General features: G+C 38.3%; 1 protein-coding gene across 1 annotated transcript in view; it reads right to left on the minus strand.

Moving 5' to 3' along the window:
• GRM1 (glutamate metabotropic receptor 1) overlaps positions 1 to 20,283 on the minus strand; it is a 211,197-nt gene that overhangs the window by 28,517 nt on the left and 162,397 nt on the right. Inside the window, exons 6-8 of the mRNA XM_026705629.2 lie at positions 10,752 to 10,920; positions 7,471 to 7,597; positions 2,553 to 3,483 (exon numbers count right to left, since the gene is read on the minus strand). Of these exons, the coding sequence (XP_026561414.1) occupies positions 2,553 to 3,483; positions 7,471 to 7,597; positions 10,752 to 10,920 (1,227 nt within the window). The remainder of the gene's footprint in view (positions 1 to 2,552; positions 3,484 to 7,470; positions 7,598 to 10,751; positions 10,921 to 20,283) is intronic.

Below are 20,283 nucleotides of genomic sequence, written 5' to 3' on the forward strand. Positions count from 1 at the left end.
TATCTATTCTTCTCCTGTCTCTAATTGCACAATATTTATTGATATTGTTTGGACATTTTAATGTTGTTCCTTTGTTTTTAAAACTTAATAAATAAAAAAGATAAGAATTATAAAATTATCAGAGTAATTATTTTAACATTTTATATTGGTTCTTGGAAAAGAACAAAAATGGTTTTAAAACCCTGTCAGAAACATTATATTCCTCATAACAGATAGAACTGAATTTTCTGCTATTAAAGACAAAAAACAATTAAGCATAACATTTACTTATTCTTGTACATGTAATCTTCCCAAATTCATGGTTCTAATGATTCTTCTGCATCACTATTGTAACAAAAACTAAATAAATTTTAAAAGATTATATGGATTGCTATTTCAGGGCATTTTTTAATATCCTGCTAATCATTCAGAATCGGTAGTTACATACCTGCCATCCTGAGAAGATCTATTGCAATTACATTTCCAGAAGTCCCTGAATTGAGCTCTTCAAAAATAGCTTAGCTTATCATTACTTTCTATTCAGGGATGAACCACTTTTGTCTAATAATACTAATCTAGAAATAACTCTGTGTAGAGTCCTATGATATTAGTCAAGTATGAATATTAAACTAAATTAGTTGGATGATGATAAAGATGATAATGATAGTCTCAGATATCATCTCTATATTATATAGAAGTGTGTGTGTAAACTTTGCTTTATAAGATAAGAAATTCATCTAATTGCCCTGCAGCTACTTGTGCATATAATTATCATCCCACAACTTTCCTTCCTTCTGTTTAAATAAAGGGAAAACCACAGAAAAGCCTCTATTAATTTCTTCTTTCAACAGAGACTGCATGAATAGAAAAAAAATTCTGAGATTTTTCATTAGGCAGTGAAAAAATGATTGAGTGAATGTATCATAAGGTTCTGCTGTATTCACATGAAGTTCAAGAAGATTTTTTCTTAGAGAATCTCGCACTATAATTCATAAACAATGTGAGGCCTATTATTTCTAGGGAAAAGATTCAGCTGAAAGCTGCTGAAATACAATATTTGTCAATCTGTTGGTTAAAGTGGTGTTCTGTGCACAGCCTTCCAACAACTCTGGCAGACTTGCAGAGTAGTTTGGGTGAGCATAGCTTTTGCCAGGTTTTTTTTTTTTTTTTCAATATTAAGCAAATTTTAAAATCTATATATATATTTGATTGCATTGATTCATACAATAAATACCCAAAGAGGGGAAAAGAAAATACATTGCTGAGTAGACCCCATGAGCTAAGACATTTATTGGTTAGGACAGGACATTATGTGGCAACTGCTTGTTGAGGATAAAATGAAGCTGTTGTGCACTTTCACGGAAGGTGACATCAGAGATTCAGACCAGGGACATCAGAGAAGCAGCTTCCCCAAATCAAGGTAGGCTGGCCTAATAGTACAAGTTTTGCTCACTCGTCTTCCTTAAATTTGCCGTTGATCCATGGGACATAACCAAGGATCACCTTCCAGTCCGTGAGCCACACACCTCCTATGACAGCACTGGTGGCCCAGAGCACATATGTACCCTTCTGCTTACGCAGATGCTCCAACAGGCTGGGCTTCAGCCCCAAAAGCGCCAGGATGCCCACCATGAAGGTCGCTCACCCAAACCCAGCACCTCTCCTCTCGACCTCACCAGGGGTATTTTTGTTAAGCACAACAAGAGTCAGAAAAATACTGAATTTGAAATGGCTTTAACAACCTTTCCAGGTGACTTACCTGTCATATATTGGAGTATGAAAAAAGCTTATTGAGAAAAAAAGGACTCTTAGAAGATTAAGACTGTTCAATTCAGACTTAGTCAACAACTGAACATAACAGAATCTCAGTTCATTAGTAAGGCCCAAAATGTAAGACATGAAGTCAATTCAGGACAATTGTCTCTCAAGGCTAAGAGAGCAATCCAGTATCTGCTAATTTGGAGAAGCAGGAACAGGCTTAGAATTTAAACATCGGAGAGAGCAAACCTTCTTTATGTATAGTATAAAGTTTCTTTCTTGTCTGCAGTAAAGAAACTAATCTTGTTGTGTGATGCATGTGAGTTTTCTATTGAATACATCACACCAAATAAAGGCTGAGCATCTGGAGAGCTGAGATTTTCAGTTGTCTCTGTGAGAAGCCTAATTTATAAGTTAGTAAAGGCTTAGTAAATTATTCATTGTGTGGCTGAATTTGCACAGACATGAAACATTATTATAGATGTAAAAACAACCTTTCCAAGATTTGTTGACAGTTTACTATGGCTGTGCGGTCCAATTATTTTATGTGCACATTGTTAGGGAGCAGAAAACAAAAACAAAAGGAAACCAGAAAGGTTTATAAGATGGGAGATGATAAGAACATGTCAGAATATTAGACTGGTTGCAGTTTCAAAGCATCAAAGAGGAAGACTAGATCCCTATTTCAGATTTTGCCTTGCTTAGCTTTTTAAATGCAAATATTATTATTATTTTTTTTTAAAAAAAACATAGGTTTTGAAACAAGAAGGAAGAAAAAAATGTGTTATATAGAGGTGCATTGTCAAAGTACTTACTTTGGGTTCCCAGCGCCTGGCTTCTTTCTCCGGAATATGCTGAGGAAAGTGTTGGACCTACAAGGTGTCTTGCCATCCCCGACATGCATACGCACCACATCGGAAGTGGTGAAGGCACTGCGGACATTCCTTTCGGGCTTTGCAATGATGATATACATCTTGGGAGTGAACATGCACCCCAAGGCAACTGTCACACTCAGGCTCACGGCAAAGCAAGTTGTAATGATCTTGTAGTTGCTCCCAAAGTATATAGGTACAAAGGCAAGCCAAATGATGCACGTTGTATACATAGTGAAGGCAATATACTTGGCTTCATTGAAATTGGCCGGCACGTTGCGAGTTTTGAAAGCATAGTAAGTGCAACTCATGATGAGAAGTCCATTGTAGCCCACTGGGGCAACCACACCTAAGTTGCTGGTGTTGCAGATCAGAAAGACTTCCTTGATACTGGGGTAGGAAAGGATGGGGAAAGGGGGCTCCATGATGATCAGTGTAATCACCAATGTCAGCTGTACACTGATCAAAATGGAGGCAATGACTACTTGGGCCCAAGCACTCATGAAGCGTGGTTTGCGGGTGCAAATTTTTTTCTTGCTCCCTGCCAGAATGCGTGCAATGCGGTTGGTTTTTGTTACAAGGGCAGAGTAGCACATGGCAGAGGAAAGCCCCACCAGGAGACGCTGGAGGTAGCATGAAGTGATTGTGGGCTTAGCAATGAGAGTGAAAGGGCATATATAACCAAGGAAGATCCCCGCAAGTATTATGTAGCACAGCTCCCGGCTAGAGGATTTGACGACGGGGGTATCCCTGTACAGTGCAAAGATAAGGGTAACAAACATGGTGACCAGGATGCCCAGGCAAGAGAAGACCACTGCTACAATGGACTCTATGTCACTCCACTGCAGATACTTTACAGGGATAGGTTGGCAGCCTACAGGATAGAAAAAAGAGAGAGAGAAAAGAAATGATTGGATAAGCAGACAAATATCTCAAAATAAAGAGCTCCTTTGGGATTCCTAAAGAGCAGTTGCATAACATAAGTGATCCTGCGTTCATATCAAAGAAGCAATTTTTGCACAAAAGATAGTAAAAAAACTTCATCTAATTATGTCATGCCACTGATAGGACAAAATCTGCCAACAGAATAGATGATTTTTCCTCCTTCCCGCTCCCTAAGTATTTGCTAAATCTTCTCCATGAATTTGGACAGAAGAAAGGAAACACAAGGGAAAGCTGCTACACGAGCACAAATTCTCTTGTGTATCATTGTTGTAATCTCTTACTCCACATAAAAAAGAATAGACCCTTCTTAATTTGTTCATAGCAATTTGAAGAAGAGAACTAAAGTTTTCAAAATCTATTCATTTCTAAACTTTATACTTACAACTTCAAGGGCAATGAACATTCCCAAGACAGCATTCAGACCAAACAGATGTTAATTACAGTTTCTATTTAGTAACACATAGATAGAAATTAATTCTCCTGCAAACATATTTATTTAGCTTCTGAGACATTTACAGTATATAAGACAATTAGAGAGCAGAGGCATTTAATTTTTAAAGTGGTTGGACATTTTGATTATTACTTAGACAACATTCCTGACTATTAAAAGCAATATTAAGAATAGGGTTTTTTTAAATTTTAAATAGAAAAAATGCATTTCAATCCTTATTTCACATGACAGCATTATCTATACAATTATTTATCTGCATAACTTGTAATCTGGACAGCCAGAAATCCAGCTGCTTCAGTTTCATTAACTGTCAAGATAATACTATTTTTTGTTCATTTGTTTTACCTAAATGAAACCCTGCATTCAGTTTCTAGAGAAAATAGGAATAAAAGATCTACTAGGCTAAGGGTACATGAGTGGGATACATCATCCTATTTATGCTGATTGCCCAGTTTGGGCACTAATTTATTTGGTCAACAGTCATGAGTTTGATAATATAGGCACGGGTATATAAAGTTTCAAATGAATGCTTCGTATATTATAAATGCCTGCTGAGCAGAAGAAAAAGCCAAATTAATTTCTAAGAAATATAGTAGTTGGATGGTTTAAGCCGTTATTGCCACCAACAGTTTTACTCCCTCACAATGTTCCAATAATCTCAATGCTTCTCTACAATTGTAATGATACATGTGGTGAAAACTAACTGTAAATTTTAAACTGTTAAAAATTCACAGCAACTTCAGGTTTTGGAGTGCAAAAATTGTACAGAATCAATCTTATTTATGATCGGACTATCCAAAATAAATGCTGTTGTTCTTTGTTTAAAGCAAATTATTAATTCAAATTATTTGTAGTTTCCAGGGTGGTATAACTAACAGCAGTATGCACAACTACCAGTTTCCTGGTAAAGGTATTGCTAAAAGCATTCCTGGGTTCTTATCTTTTCTCCAGGAATGTAGTAACAGGTGTAGCAGTTCTTCAACATATTTTTTTTCCTCAAGAAACTTGTACTTATACCTTGTACCTGGAATCTGGCTGATTGAGTGGGAGAGATAGCAGCTGACCCAAACTGTCCTGTGAACTTTCATGGCTGAGGGAACCTGTGTCTACCCTGTTGCAGCCCAGCATTTTAACCACTATGACATATTGGTTCTTGAATCATAGAGCAAGTGGGACTGAGCAGCAGGCAGGAAGAACATGCAGATCTCTTCTGTGTCATTCTTGGGGAGGGATAAGGAGAAGAACGGAATAGCAACTGGAAGCAAAGTAGAACAACGCTCCTAGGGAGTAAAGTGAATGTTAATGTGATTGATCAGAGGTAAACATGGCTTAGATTTTTTTAGCAAGCTTGAGTTTGTGCTGGAAATCCATTGGGTTCTGTAGTGCTAAGTGTTTCCTACCTATGCCAAATTCTTGAGCTGTTTATCCTAATTTCCATTTTCAGATGTGTTCAGAAATGAATTAGAAGGCCATGGAGTTAATTAAGGGCTGATAAGACAGTTCAGGTAGTGGTATGAGGAAATGACCTTGAGAAATAAGAAGGTAGAGTTGTAGCTTAGAGAAGTCTGATTAATAACATCTGAGACAGAAGGAGGCATAAGGGTGAAATAAGTGTTATAGAAGCTGCACTCCCTAGTTTTGCGGAAAGTAAAAGTAAGGAGAGGGAAAGTACTTTCAGACTTGCAAGATTCTGTTACTGCTATGACCCTACAATAAAGATAGTGTTAATACTCATGGTTTGTCTTTGTTATCTGAACTGCCGGAAAGGCTGATGATTTCTAATCCCAGTGTCTATGATACTTTGAGTAATTTTATATTATTCCAGCTCAGTGGTGGGATTCAATATTTTTACTACCAGTTCTGTGAGTTTGGCTTGGTAGGCGTGGCAGGGGAAGGATACCGTAAAATCTCCAGTCAGAGGTGCTATTTGCCGGTCATCTGAACTACTCAAAATTTCCGCTACCGGTTCTCCAGAACTGGTCAGAACCTGCTGAATACCACCTCTGTTCCAGCTGTAAATATTCCAGAAGTCAAATAAAGTTCACATCCTAGCATAGAAGCTCATTCGCCTCCATTAATATTCTCTCTAGTAAGAGAATATTAATGGAGTATTCTCTGTATACAATTTTCATGTGGAAGATAAAATATTACATAACAACCGACTGTCTGAAACTAACTGCATGTATTATTCTGGCTGTCAATTTTTTAATTTGGGAAAAGAACTTTTTTCATTCAGAATTTCTAAAGGTAAAGGTTTCCACAGTCCAGTCATGTCCAACTCTAAGGGGTGATGTTCATGTTCATTTCTTAGCTGAGGGAGCCAACATTGTCCGAAGACACTTTCTTGGTCATATGGCCAACATGACTATACACTGAGGCACACAGAATACTGTTACCTTCCTACTGAAGTGGTACCTATTTATCAACTCACATTTGCATGCTTTGAATTGCTAGGTTGGCAGGAGCTGAGGCAAATAATGGGAGCTCACCCTGTCGCACACCACTCCGGTCTTGAATCCAGGATGTCCACTTTCTTAGCTGACAAGTTCAGTATCTTTAACCGCTGAGCCATCACATCCCTTCAGACTTTCTAGCATATGTTAACTTGGAACAATGGCTTCTTTTGATTTTTTGGAAGTGTTTCTTTTTAATTTTACTGCATAATTTTAACTGACACCATTATAAATTAACCTAGTAACAATCCACATTGAAGTATTAATGTTAGGCATCCAGAATTGTCCATAGTAATCAATCACTCTGAGACAAGTATAATCTCCAATAAATCTCTGGTACTTCTATTAGGAACAGCTCTGGTACTTCTATTGAATTTCTAAACCAAAAGTCATTTTCAGCGCGTTTCACAAAATCCACCTTCTCTCCCACTTCTTACACTTCATTAATCATGAGAACCAATTAACTGCAGCTGGATTTTTTTAATGCGACATACGAAATAACCTTGAACTTTCCAACTCCTCCACCCTCCTTTGCATTCCTTATACCAATCTTGGCAGCTGAATCTCAGAGCTGACAATTACAATATGTTCCACACGATGCTTTCTTTGAAAATTTTGTTAAACTTGAATTGAACTTAAACGCAAGAGCTTATATTCCTGTTACTCTGATTCTACAGCAATTGCATTGATTGCCAATTTACTTTTTAATGTTAGTGGCAGTATATTGCAGTTTTCCATTTTTATAAATAGTGTGAAGATGGTGGTTCAACCGGGATCACAGGACAAAGCAGACTTTGAAAGCCCAAACAGAGATTTCACCTACTTTCCTCTGAGATTCTTATAAGAATTCCACCACTTGACCAAAGGACATAAAGTAGATATCATAATTGCCTTTAAATACATCTTGCTTTGGAATTGAATTTAAGAAGGAAAATGGAAGATAAATAAGTAAAATAAACATTATTATTTTGAGGTAGTGACAAACTGTTATTGTAAAAAGTTTTGCTCATACCTGTCAGCTCATCATTTGGCCACCATCCCAGCTCACAGGCTTTGCATGTGAACTCATCTTGCACAAATTCATTCTCCTTGCAAGCTGTACAAATCCAGCAGCAGCTCACTTCTCCTTTCCTTATAACCTACAATAAAAATAGATACTTGTTTTTAAATGAAAACCTTTTCATATGATTTCTGAATATGGTATCCCTTTAGCAATATAGTGTGTGACATTACAAATACAGTCTCATAAAGAAATAACAGCAGGCAAATTTTAAAACCTGAATTGATGACTCAACTTATCTGGGCCAAAATAGATCTCCTGCAAGTAAAAACCAAGTGCTTGAGCCTTTGAAAGATCTGTAGCTCCATAACAGACTGAAGGCTTTCAGTCTAATTGTCCTAGGCCTTCTTACCTAGCATTCACCAGAAAAAGGAGTCAAAGTAAAAGTGCCAGAGAAGACCCGATCCTAAAACTCCTGACAGCCAAGTTGGTCTGTAACACTCATCTATAATAAAGATAAAGTAAAGATTTCCCTTGTCCAATTGTGTCCAAATCCAAGGAGTGGTACTCATCTCCTTTTCTTAGCTAAGAGGAATGCATTGTCTGAAGACTCTTCTGTGGTTATGTAGCCAGAATGACTATATCACAGAATGCTGTTTGCTTCCTGCTGAAATGGTACCTATTTATCTACATGCATTTGCATGCTTTCGAACTGCTAGTTTGGCAGGAGCCAAAGGGACCTCACCCTGCCATGCAGCGCTCAGGTCTCGAACCTCAACTATCAGCTTTCCAGCTGACAAGCTCAGCATCTTTAATTGCGGAGCCATGGGGACTCCTACCATCTATAATAATTGTGCCCATATATTACATAGTCAAAAGCAAGCAATATTTTAATTTAACATGATATGCAAATCCAGTCCATGTAAAGACTGAGCTTCAATATGTCTATTGCAACATAGGGCCATTTTGTAGGTCAGATGCAGTTGGAAAGTAAAAGAAGTAACCCCAAAAGTCTATCTTGATTGAAACATTGATGCACACTACTTGGGTATTAGATAGTGTGTAAAGATATGAAAAGATTTTGCATTTTAATCCTCATTAGAGTCTTTTTTTTTGAAGCAAAGAAACTCTAACTGAGATCTGTCCAACATCTATATCTAAAGCAAGGTGTCTTCAATTGTAGCCATTTTACTTGTCTCCTCCTTTCAAATAAAACAATAATTCAAGAAGAGATTTTGATTGAGGGACACAGGTCAGGTGGGTTTATTTTGGTCTCTACTGAAAACATTAAAATTACCCATTTTTTTGCAATCGAATAGTGCAGGTCCTTAGTTTTTCTCGTAGGACTAAAAAGGAAAGAGCAAATAAAGTATTACTAATAGATATTTCACCAATAGATATTACCCTTCTGTAATACTGCAGCTTTTTATCAGCCATCCTCCTCCACGTAAAATGAAACCATTGTTCTGACAAGCTAACTTTCTGTACATTGTTTGATTCTCATGGGGTTTTTTTATGCTTCATGCCAAATGAGCATGGCGGATAACAAATTGTTTTTTTAGCAAGATACAAATGGAGTCAGCAGGTGGAGGTTTTGTTCAAATAGATTTTGTTTGCAGCTCAAAGCTGCCTATGATGTGGGAACAGAGGAAATGCAGCATGTGGTATATGTTTTATTCTCCCTGTAGGGGAATTGGAGTTATATAACGTAATTAACTATCATGTTGTTTAGAAAATGTTATATTATAAAATATGATATAGTAATAGCTGTACCACTTCATAGTGCTTTTACAGGCCTCTCTAAACAGATTAGAGAGTCAGCATATTGCCCCAAACAGTCTGGGTCCTCATTTTATTGACCTCAGATGGATGGAAGGCAGACTTAACCGTGAGCCAGTCAGAATCAAACTCCTGGCAGCGAGCAGACTGAATCTGCAATATCGCATTCTAATCACTGCACAACCTGTGGTGCCAGACATGGTCTGTTCATTCAGAAAAAAAAACATACAAACCTATGGAAAGTCTTTTTAATAAAGCAGAAGGCTCTGGCTATATTTTATGGAGATTCTCAGTCATCCAGCACAGTTGTCCCAAAGGTGCTTTTTCAAGAGCAACTGGACTTTCTGGATTTTCTTTTAAAATGTTTCACTTCAAAAAAGAAAGCAAATGACCAGTTGTTTGCAAGGAATATAAATCCTTCTATTCCCTACCATCCAGTCAAAGCTGAAGAAGCTTCTTGGATGAGAAGCAAAACGTTTTCAAAGAAAAACCTCTTGAAAAAAACCAAGGGACTCTGATTATATTCCTTTATTCAAAAACAGAGAGGCAACCACTTGTTAGAAAATGAAAGAGATAATATTTGTAAAACAAACAGGATTGTAGTAGTGCGATGTGATAGGAGGCATAGTGAAACCGGACAACAGTATATTTTAAGGAGAACACCTCATTTTCAACCCAATTTGTAGTTTTGACTATACTAGGTTTTGATAACTGAGCAATTGTGGCAGCAGTACTGCCCCCAGTAATGCCATTAAGACAGGACTACAGGTGGGACAGAATGAACATGAAGGAAATAAATTCACATTTACCATTCAATAGACACTCCTTCCCTCCCCTGCCACCCTCCCTTTCCAAGAGGTGATCGGGAGAAACTTTTCAAGCTAGGGAGACAAATACTATCAGCAAGAAATCTAAGAACTACTAAAAATGAAGGATTAGATGGTAGCAATGACAAGTGTTTCATTTACTTGTGTCTTTAGGGGAGATAACCTTGCTGAATAAAAACATGACAAAAATAAGTGTTTGAAAACACCTTGGAGGAAGGACTTGAATAGTGCAATTGTATCCAAGATCTCTGGGACTAAATGTCCCTATTGGTGATGAGATTTAAACAGAAGAAAAAAACTCAAAAAATGCCACATAGGCTGCATTTCTTGAGATAAAGTTTAGGACATCTAACACGAAGAAAAATAAGGTCATATATACTGCAAAATCTGGGATAAAACACAGTGGAGTTCCATATTAATCATGTTAAGGCAGGAACCCAGAAAAAGATGCAGCTTATTTAAGTTATTCCTGGCAATACTATGAAGGCACTGATGTATGTTCTCAATCACATTTTTACTTTCAAATTTGCATCTCTGAATCATTAGTTTTATTGAAAAAATTCACAATTTTGCCTTAATCTAACACTGTTATACACAGATTATTTAAGAGTAATTATTTGTGTCACTTAATCTTTTATGATTACATCTATTTTTTTTCAACAAAAGTTCTTCTATAGGAATAATTACCTTAATTTGACCTTTCAAACATGGATCACTACATACAGACCGGACCATTTCGGTTTTGTTCATTTGAATTCGATTATCATCAATATTCAAGACTCCTTCATGCCAAGTCCCGATGTGGACATAATCATAACGGTTAGATTCTATCTGTTGCAGGTTCATGATGTCATATCTAGAGAACGGAAAGGAAAAAAAGTCTAATTAAAAAAAAATTGCCCTAAGCATTAACATCTCATCTTCTTCTCCTTCAGTCAAAATAGAATAAACCCTTTCCTGCCAATACACAATTTAACATTACTTTAGAAATTTAAATCTTTGGAAAATTTAACTCTTTGGAAAATGTGCAAAGCGGAGCAACTTCTTTGAAGGAGAGCAAGATGATTAAGGGCCTGGAGACAAAAACATCATGAAGAATGGTTACAGGAATTGAGTATGGCCAGTCTAGAGAAAAGAAGGACTCTGGATGGCATGATAGCAGTATTCAGTTCCAATATTTGAGGGGCTGCCACAAAGGAGAGCGGCTCAACTTATTTTCCAAAGCACCATAAGACAAAACAAGAAACAATGGATGGAAACTGCTCAAGGAGAGAAGAAACCTGAAATTAAGGAGAAACTTCCTAGCAGTGAGGACAATTAACCAGTGGAACAGGTTGCTTTCTGAAGATTTAGGTGCTTCATCACTGGAAGTTTTTAAGAAAAGACTGGACAGCCACCTGACTGAAATGGTATAGGGTCTCCTGCTTGAGCAGGGAGTTGGATTAGATGACTTCCAAGGTCCCTTCCACCTCTATCCCGATTGATGGATTGATTAATTGATCACACATTATTCCAACCAAAGATAATTTCTGTAGCTCAGGATTGAAATATGGAGATCTTGGTGCTCTCTGAGCTTGGTTGTCTGCCTGCAGAGGTTTCATTCCCTTCCCAACATCCATCCATCCTTCTTTTTATGTAAACGTGTTCCCTAGAGAAAAATGTTTTGACCACCATGCCCTTTGGTCTACTACACTCAATTTAAAGAAATGAAATCACTGGACTGGGCCAGACAGGACAAAAGGAACACCTGTCAATGTGAAACCATCCAGCATTTCAGGGTCTGGTGTTATCAATATGGTCATCATTCATTCATTCATTCATTCATTCATTCATTCAATTTCTATAGCCACCCAACTTAACTGAGTGACTTGGGATGACTTAGAATTCTATGGTACTCAATGGTACATCATGACCTTGGGCCAGATTTCCACATTTTGTCCCAATGTCTAAAAGTTGTGTGAGTCTGGATGGATTAGTACAGATTTAAACTGAATCCAAGCAAGACTAAGCTACTTGTACATCATGTTCTTTCCCATATCCTGAAGAAGCAGGTCTGTGACTCAGCATGTAGATCTCAATGGAACGACCACTACGTGGAGAGAACCATGCAGTGGGATACTTCAAGGTTCTTTCTTGGCCCCAGTGCTCTTCAACATCTTCCTACAAGTAATCCTTGACTTACGGTCACAATTAAGCCCAACATTTCTATTGCTAAACAAAATAGTTGTTAAGTGAGTTTTCCCAATTTACAACCTCTCTTGTCACTATTGTTAAGTGAATCACCGCAACTGTTAAATTAGCAATAGTTTTTAAGTGAGTCTGGCTTCCTCGTTGACTTTGTTTGTCAGAAGTTAACAAAAGGGGATCACATGACCCCAGGACATACAACCATCATAATATGAACCAGTTACCAATCATCCAAAGTTTGACCAGGAGTCTGTACTGGTCATAAGTGTAAAAAAACGGTGATAAGCCACTTTTTTTCAGTACAGTTATAACTTTGAACAATTACTAAATGAATGGTTGTAAGTCAAGGATTACCTGTAAATGATCTTGATAAGGAGATAGAACTCATCTAACCTGCAGACAACACTACGCTGGGAGGAATTGCTAACACTTAGGAAGATAGACTGGAGATTCAGAAGGATCTTGACAGAGCACTGAGCCCTTCCAACAAGATGCAGTTGATTAAAGTAAGACCTGACATTTAGGCAGGAAAAACAAAATGGATGAATATATAATAGATGGAACCTGGATCAATAATAGTTAACTGGGAGATGATCTAAGTGTATTAGTGGACCACCACTTAAGTACCATCCAGTAATGTGCTTTTGCTGTCAAAAAAGCCAATGCAGTCCTAGGTTGGATCAACAGAGGGGTAGCATCAAAATCATGAGAAGTGGTAGTATCACTCTATATCACGTTAGTGAGGTTACACTTGGAATACCGCATCCAGTTCTGACCCTGAGCAAAATGCTCCTCTGGTTATTTTCCATTTAGTAGTCACTCAAAGTCTCATGGAATTTGCATGTCTGAGCATTACAACCCTAATTTTAACCAGATACAAAAAAGACGCAAGGTTCTTTTATTACAATCAATTTCAATTAAAAAAAATAGCTTTAGTCTTTCTGTGGAATTGATTCCTGATCATATTTACCTGGTAGGCCTTTCACATAATAAGTGTTGGTTTCTATGTAATGATATATTCCCTTTATCAGTATTTGAGATGAAAATCCTATTCGATATCAGAGATAGATTTTTGAGAGCATATTTAACTTTTGGGGAATTACTGGGTATGCATGCTGAAAAATGTGTTAATTCACTCCTCTTGGGGCAATCAAAGATTTCTTGTTATAAAATGCCAAGTGAAAAGCAAATGAAAAAATGCTTTATGAGAAACAATTAGCAACCTGGAGATGTGAATAAATAAAATATGGTGATGTATTAAAAAGAGTAAAAAATGTAAAGTAACTATGCGTTGTCTTCTGAGTAAATTATGTAAATTATGCTGACAAATTATACAGACAGATTTCTATAAGCAAGGAAATAATAGCAAGGCAAAACCAGTTATCTATTAATCTGTGGGATGTCTGTGAACTTCATTTTTGGCAAGGAACTGCTTCCATTCTTATTGAAATGTAGTTTAGAATTGTATACCTAATTTATAGGAAACTAGATGCTTATGAAGTAATATTGGCAAGAAAGATGCATTTTAAAGGTCTTCACATTATTGATTGATCTAGGGAACCCTAAGGTTTACAAACAAACCATGGATTATTTCTCCTCCTCCTCCCCCTCCCCCTCCCCATCTAGATACTCCTATTTTCAAGCTGCTGCCTGCAATACCAGAACTGAATTAAAAATTTACAGTGCAGATCAACATAGATTTAGAGTGAGGAAGTATATTTACTCCCACAACTAAAACTTTGTTACTCTACTGATCCTTGAATCTTCCTGCCTTCTATAAATGGAAAGCTAATGTGTTCATCTTGAACTGCCCCATCCTGTCTTTGTTAAATGGGTAGAAGTCTAAACAATATCGTATTTTCTCTGACTTCAGGAAGTTACATAGAATGCACAGCAAGAATATTGGGACTAAAAAAATAAACATAAAAATAAACAATCATAATAATAACTGGGGCATAGCTTTAATAAACAAAGATTCAAAAGGGAAGGATCACAGTGAAACTTGGGCTTGAAGCATGAGCCAAAGGGCCTCTTGTCCAGTGGTGGTATTCAAATTCTTTTACTACCGGTTCCGTGAGCATGGCATGGCTTGGTGAGCATGGCTTGGTGGGTGTGGCTTGGTGGCCTTGGCTTGGTGGGTGTGGCTTGGTGGGCGTGGCAGGGGAAGGTTACTGCACAATCTCCGTTCCCTCCCCACTGCAAAATCCCATTCCTTCCCCACCCCGCTAACCTGCTTTCCAGCTCCGTTCTCCTGTGCAGGGTAACAAAAGAAGACCCGGCAGATCAGCTGGGACTCGGGAGGCAGAGAATAGATGGGGGTGGAGCCAGTCAGAGGTGGTATTTGCCGGTTCTTCAAACTACTCAAAATTTCCACTACTGGTTCTTCAGAACTGGTCAGAACCTGCTGAATACCACCTCTGCTCTTGTCCCTTGGTGTCCAGTGCCTGGATGTATTTGCATAAGAGCAAGCAAGTTAGCCTTCCTGCTTTTGCAGGCTATCTGGAAGTATTCCCTGCTCAAAGACTTGCCTTACAAAAGATTTCTGGAGGTAACTTGCACTTCTGCTGCTTATCAGACAGAACAAGACTTATGCAAAAAAAAAAAAAAAAGAAGTAGTGACAAAATGTTGAAACTAATGGAGCAGAATGGAAGAAAAAAAAGAGAAGGAATAACTAGCAAGTCTAGACAGACAAGCAGGCATTTGAGAGATAGAGATGAAGAAAAAATGTTGTGGGTGGCAGACAGAGAAGTGTTTTGATTGAAATTCAGAATGAGGAGAAAACTGCAACCAGAAGCTGTGATTTTTATTTTCTATTTTTGGGGACTAGAAATTGTAAGAGGAGAAGAGCAGATCTGGAGCTGCAGTGCCCCTGATGGCAGCCAAGAGATAAGAGAAAGCTTACTTCTTGACTGCCATGTACTGGTCATCAGGATTGCAGCAGTCTAGATCCATTGCAAGTAGTCTTCACTTACTGACTGCCTTGTGGACAGCAATGGGGAAAAAAGGCCCACTTTGCAATCAATCATCATATTTATGGTTATGGCATTCAGCAGTCACATGATCATGATTCATACGCATCACAACCAGCTTTCTACCAGCAGAATTAATGGAGAAGGCAGAAATAAAATCATATGTTTTGGTCACTTGAACGTTTTGCTTAGCAATTATGCCACCTCGCTTACAATTGAAGAGGAAGTGAGGCCAGAGGTCACGTGACTTTCTGCATAGTGACTGCATAGCTGCATAGCAACTAAGTTTCCAGTCCCAACTGTTGTTGCTGAGCAAAGACTACCTGTAGTCTTATTCAGGAGGCCTATTTTCTGCAAAAGTCATGTTTCTTCGGGGCAGTCCTTTGTCTATCAGGTTGACGGACACGGAACAAGGGGAGGGTTCTTTTTTTTTTTTTTAATGCCATGATAAAGTGAGACAAAGAACACCCAGGCAGATAGCTGAGTCTTCAACAGTATACAGAAAAAAAGCAACAACAAAAAACCAAGTACAATTTTGTCAAACAAATTTTGGAAAATAAAGCAGTGCCCTTAGCAAAGAAACTGGAGATTTTCAATCATCCAGGTCAAGGTTGTCCCAAAGGTGCTTTTCAAAAGGCAAATGGAATTTCTTGTTTTTTTCCTTGAAAATATTTCACTTCCCATCCAAGAAGTTATTTTAAATTCTGAGGAAGCTTCTTCAGGAAAAAAAAAGACACCCATGAATTGAAGAAGGTTCTTGAATGAGAAGTGAAATGTTTTCAAGGAAAAAGAGAGGAATGTCCAGTTGCCTCTTGAAAAGCACCTTTGGGAAGTACTGTTTAATACATTTAGATACATTTTAAGGTGAAATTTAACTCATTTTTTCAACTACAATAATTACAAAATATATTCTTGTATGACAAATAGTGAGGAATCATGACTTGAAGGCAAACAGAGAGAAAACAAGTTCCCTCCCCAACAACCCCTCCCTCCCAAAGGCAGTAGGACAAACAAAAGTTTAATCATTGGTACAACCTTTGAAAATATTTTGATATTTGGCAATAAACTGGTTGTTGTTCCTTTCTGTTGTTTACCAACCGCGACTATCTTTTTAATGTATGTGCAAACTAAAGATAGTTATCAAAAAACATCTTGGAAAAAGGCCATGGCAAAATATTTTGCATTGTTGCTAAGAAAACAAGCTGGACATAGGTATGAAGTCACCAGTCATCCAGCTGAGCTCAAAGAGACTTTACATATAGGTCACCCAAATCATTTAATGAAGTGCTTTCCTCATAAGCAAAGTGCCCCTCTGGATCTGTTCCATGTAGTAGCCACTCAAAGGTTTCACACCTCAACATTGCAAGTTTAATTTTAACCAGATTACAGTGAATTATCAATGACAGCTGACGTTTTGTGGAGTTGTGTGAAGAATTGATTCATGTATGTATGTATGTATGTATGTATGTATGTATGTATGTATATATGTATGCTATTCAGCTTTATTCGGGTATTTTCCCATGTCTTTATAGTTGTGCTTTTAAAGTTGTAGCAACGTTTTGGAATAATCTCATCTGCCATCATCAGGCTCGTGTATTGGGTTCATCTTCATTGTATGTGTCAGAACATGATAAGAAAGCCCTCAATAACCCACAACAACACCTAAAACAATTAGTATACAATGCTTCCAAAAGAGAACTCACAAAAACAGAAACAGATGTCCTAACCAAAGGATTCAACTATGCCACAGCACACAAAAAAATCCCCACAGAATCCATCCTATGCGGAGTGGAATCCAGCCTAACTAAACTAAATTCAGATGAAGCTGATAGAATAAGACACCAAGTCACTAAAATCCTATGCACAAGCAAACCACCCAAAGGCAACTTACACAAGGACGAACAAAGAGCCCTACAAGCCCTGCAAGCCCCAAAGAATGGCAGCAGCATAATCATACTTCCAGCAGATAAACGGAATGCTACAGTAGTAATGGACAGAAAAGACTACAAAACAAAAGACCTACTCCAAGACTCCACATACAAACCCATAAACATGGACCCAACCACATATCTGGAAAAAACAACCAAGAAGAAAATTATAACTAGCAACATGAGCAAAGAGATCTAACAGACGATCATCCCAAGAGAAAAATCTTCCAGATGCCCCAAACTATACGGCCTCCCAAAAATACACAAGGAAGGCATACCTCTCAGACCCACGGTCAATTCCAAAAGAGTACCACTACAAAACCTAGCCAAATACCTAGCAAAGCAGCTACAGCCCCATGTTGAAGCAGCAGCTTCACATGTACAAAACTCATACCATCTCTTGGAAATTATCAAAGACCTACACGTTGAACAAAAAGATCTGCTTGTAAGTTTTGAGGTGGTTTCACTATTCACTCAAGTCCTGGTGAAAGAAACACTAGAAATCATCAAAAACAAATACCAACCACCTAAACACCTCTTGGAACTAGCAGAACACTGCTTAACCAACACATATTTCATATACAAAGAACAAAGATACAAGCAGATTGAAGGAGCCCCCATGGGGTCACCACTGTCACCCATCATTGCAAACCTGTTCATGGAAGAATTCGAATCCAGAGCCCTGGCCAATGCCATCCATAAACCCAAACTATGGTTAAGATACATTGATGACACATTTGTGATTTGGCCCCATGGAAAAGAAAACCTAAACAATTTCCTAACACACCTAAACAGCACATACCCCAAAATCAAATTCACCATGGAAACAACTACCATTCCTAGATTTACTAATCTACAAAAAAACAGATGGCAAACTAGGACACACCATATACAAGAAGAAAAGACACACCAACTGGTATCTCAATGCCCAATCCCATCACCACCTAGCACTGATAAACTCCGTGGCCAAAACACTAATTGCTAGAACCAAACACCTGGCAGACAAGGCACACATAAAGACTGAACTATGCACCCTGACCAAAGTACTGACAGCCAACAGCTTCCTCAAAAGTAAAATCACAGGCCTGATCCACAAACACACTGAGACACACAGAGACCCAGAAGATGAACAGCTGCCATCATCAGGCTTCTGTATTGACGAACACAATACAGACGAACACTATACAGAAGCCTGATGATGGCAGATGAGATTCTGCCAAAACGTTGCTACAACTTTAAAAGCACAAATATAAAGACGTGGGAAAATACCTGAATAAAGCTGATATAAATACCCATGAAAACATAAGAAAACATATATAAAATTAAGAGATGATTCACTTGAATTACCCTTCAAACTGAATTTTTCATGGGATCTCCAAATTAATTTATACACTAAATTAAATCACTGCTTTCCAACTCGGGTACTTTTGAACTGAATCAAGCATTTGAACTGAATCAGTTCAGTCTGCCTCTGATTCTCTTCAACATAGTAACTCAATTTGTGGAAGCTATTCAATATTTGAATCAAATTCAAACAAATCATAAAAATCAATTGTACCAATCAAATCTCAGATGAGTCATATACTTCTAATAGTTTTATATCTTGTTCAGGAATAAGATTTAATAGGTTGCACAGTTCTTAGCTGCACATATTGTTGTTCACATCGAAGATGACTTATTTTTGGTGATTTCTCACCTTGGAGCAATTCCTCTGTGCCATATCCCTATGTGTTCTGGAGGTAGGTTTTCATGCCAAACCAACAGACAGCCTTTCCCACCAGTTGCACACAGATGTTAATTACATCTAGGAAAGGTCCAAAGCCAGAGCAGAGTTCCTAAGGCCCTGAATTTTTACCTCCCTTCCTGAGGATTGATTGGAACCACCCATTAACATAAAAAAATAGTGCCTGAAACTCCCAGAAATGAAAATATAATAAAATAGTGCCCGAAACTCCCAGAACCCATAGTTGGCCTAGAACAGGGTCTCCAAACTTTTCAGTCTGAGGGCCATAATGGACATTTTGGAAACATTCTAAAATCAGTTTTATAAATGAGTGGAAAAAAATTAATGGAACAAATGCCTTTTATTTTGCTCAATGATTCACAACTACAACAAAAACCGAATGTGATGATTACAAAGAAACAATGTGTTGTGGCCTGTCGGCCGCTGGAACTTCCAGCAGCCAAATCAAATGAGGAGGAGGAGGCGTGGAAGTTGGGCCCAGCATAAAGGCAACCTGAGAGCTCTGAGGGGAAGAGGGAATAGAGCTGTCAGAGAGAGAGAGAACCTGGGCATCCCTCAGCCCTCAGATGGAGAGTCAACAGCCTCCAGGTCTGGAGGTGGCTGATGAGGAAGAGGAGGAACAGCTGGATCCAGTGCCTGATGCACAGATGTGCAGAAGGCAGAAGAGAGGAGAGCAGTGGAAATCTATGGGCTGATCCTTGGGGCGGAAGAGCCACCGCAGCAAGCAAAGCCCTACCTTACCTCTGGGGATAAAAGGCAGGAGGCGGAGATGAATAGATATGACAGACAACTATTCATCTCCCTGCCAGACAGACTTGTTAGCCTGCAGTGAGAGAGGAACTTTTTGCTGGGGCTGCTGGCACTCCAAATAAAGGAATCATTGATTTCACTACAGAGGGTTTGCTGTGTTTGGGGAGCTGGGTCAGAACAGAATGCTGTGCTGGTATGGACAAATGATATAAGAAAAATGTCAAACATTAGCAAATGGGGCATAAAACATAAAAATAAACAGAAGCTCAGCTGGATCAGACCAGTGCCCAGGGCTGGGATTCATTTTTTTTAACAACCAGTTTTGTGGGCGTGGCTTAGTTGGTGGGCATGGCTTAGTGTCATGTGACTGGCTGGGTGTGGCCAACTCAACATCACTCACATCGTGGCATGTATCTCATCACCTGGCCTCTCGTGACTATGGGGATGCTGCAACAGTCATAAGTGTGAAAAATGGTCATAAATCACTTTTTCAGTGCCATTGTAACTTTGAATGGTCGCTCCACACAAGCAAAATACCAGCAAAGGAGGAAAAAAATCTCCAGAGAAGTTCCTGAGACAGGAAGTCTAGTCCTGTCAAGAATGTAATAAGGGTTAATGGAGAGGCAGTTTCTGTAAGCAA

The sequence above is a fragment of the Pseudonaja textilis genome, chromosome 1, assembly GCF_049901715.1.
Source record: "Pseudonaja textilis isolate UNSWEBS1 chromosome 1, rPseTex1.2, whole genome shotgun sequence".
NCBI lineage: Eukaryota > Metazoa > Chordata > Lepidosauria > Squamata > Elapidae > Pseudonaja > Pseudonaja textilis.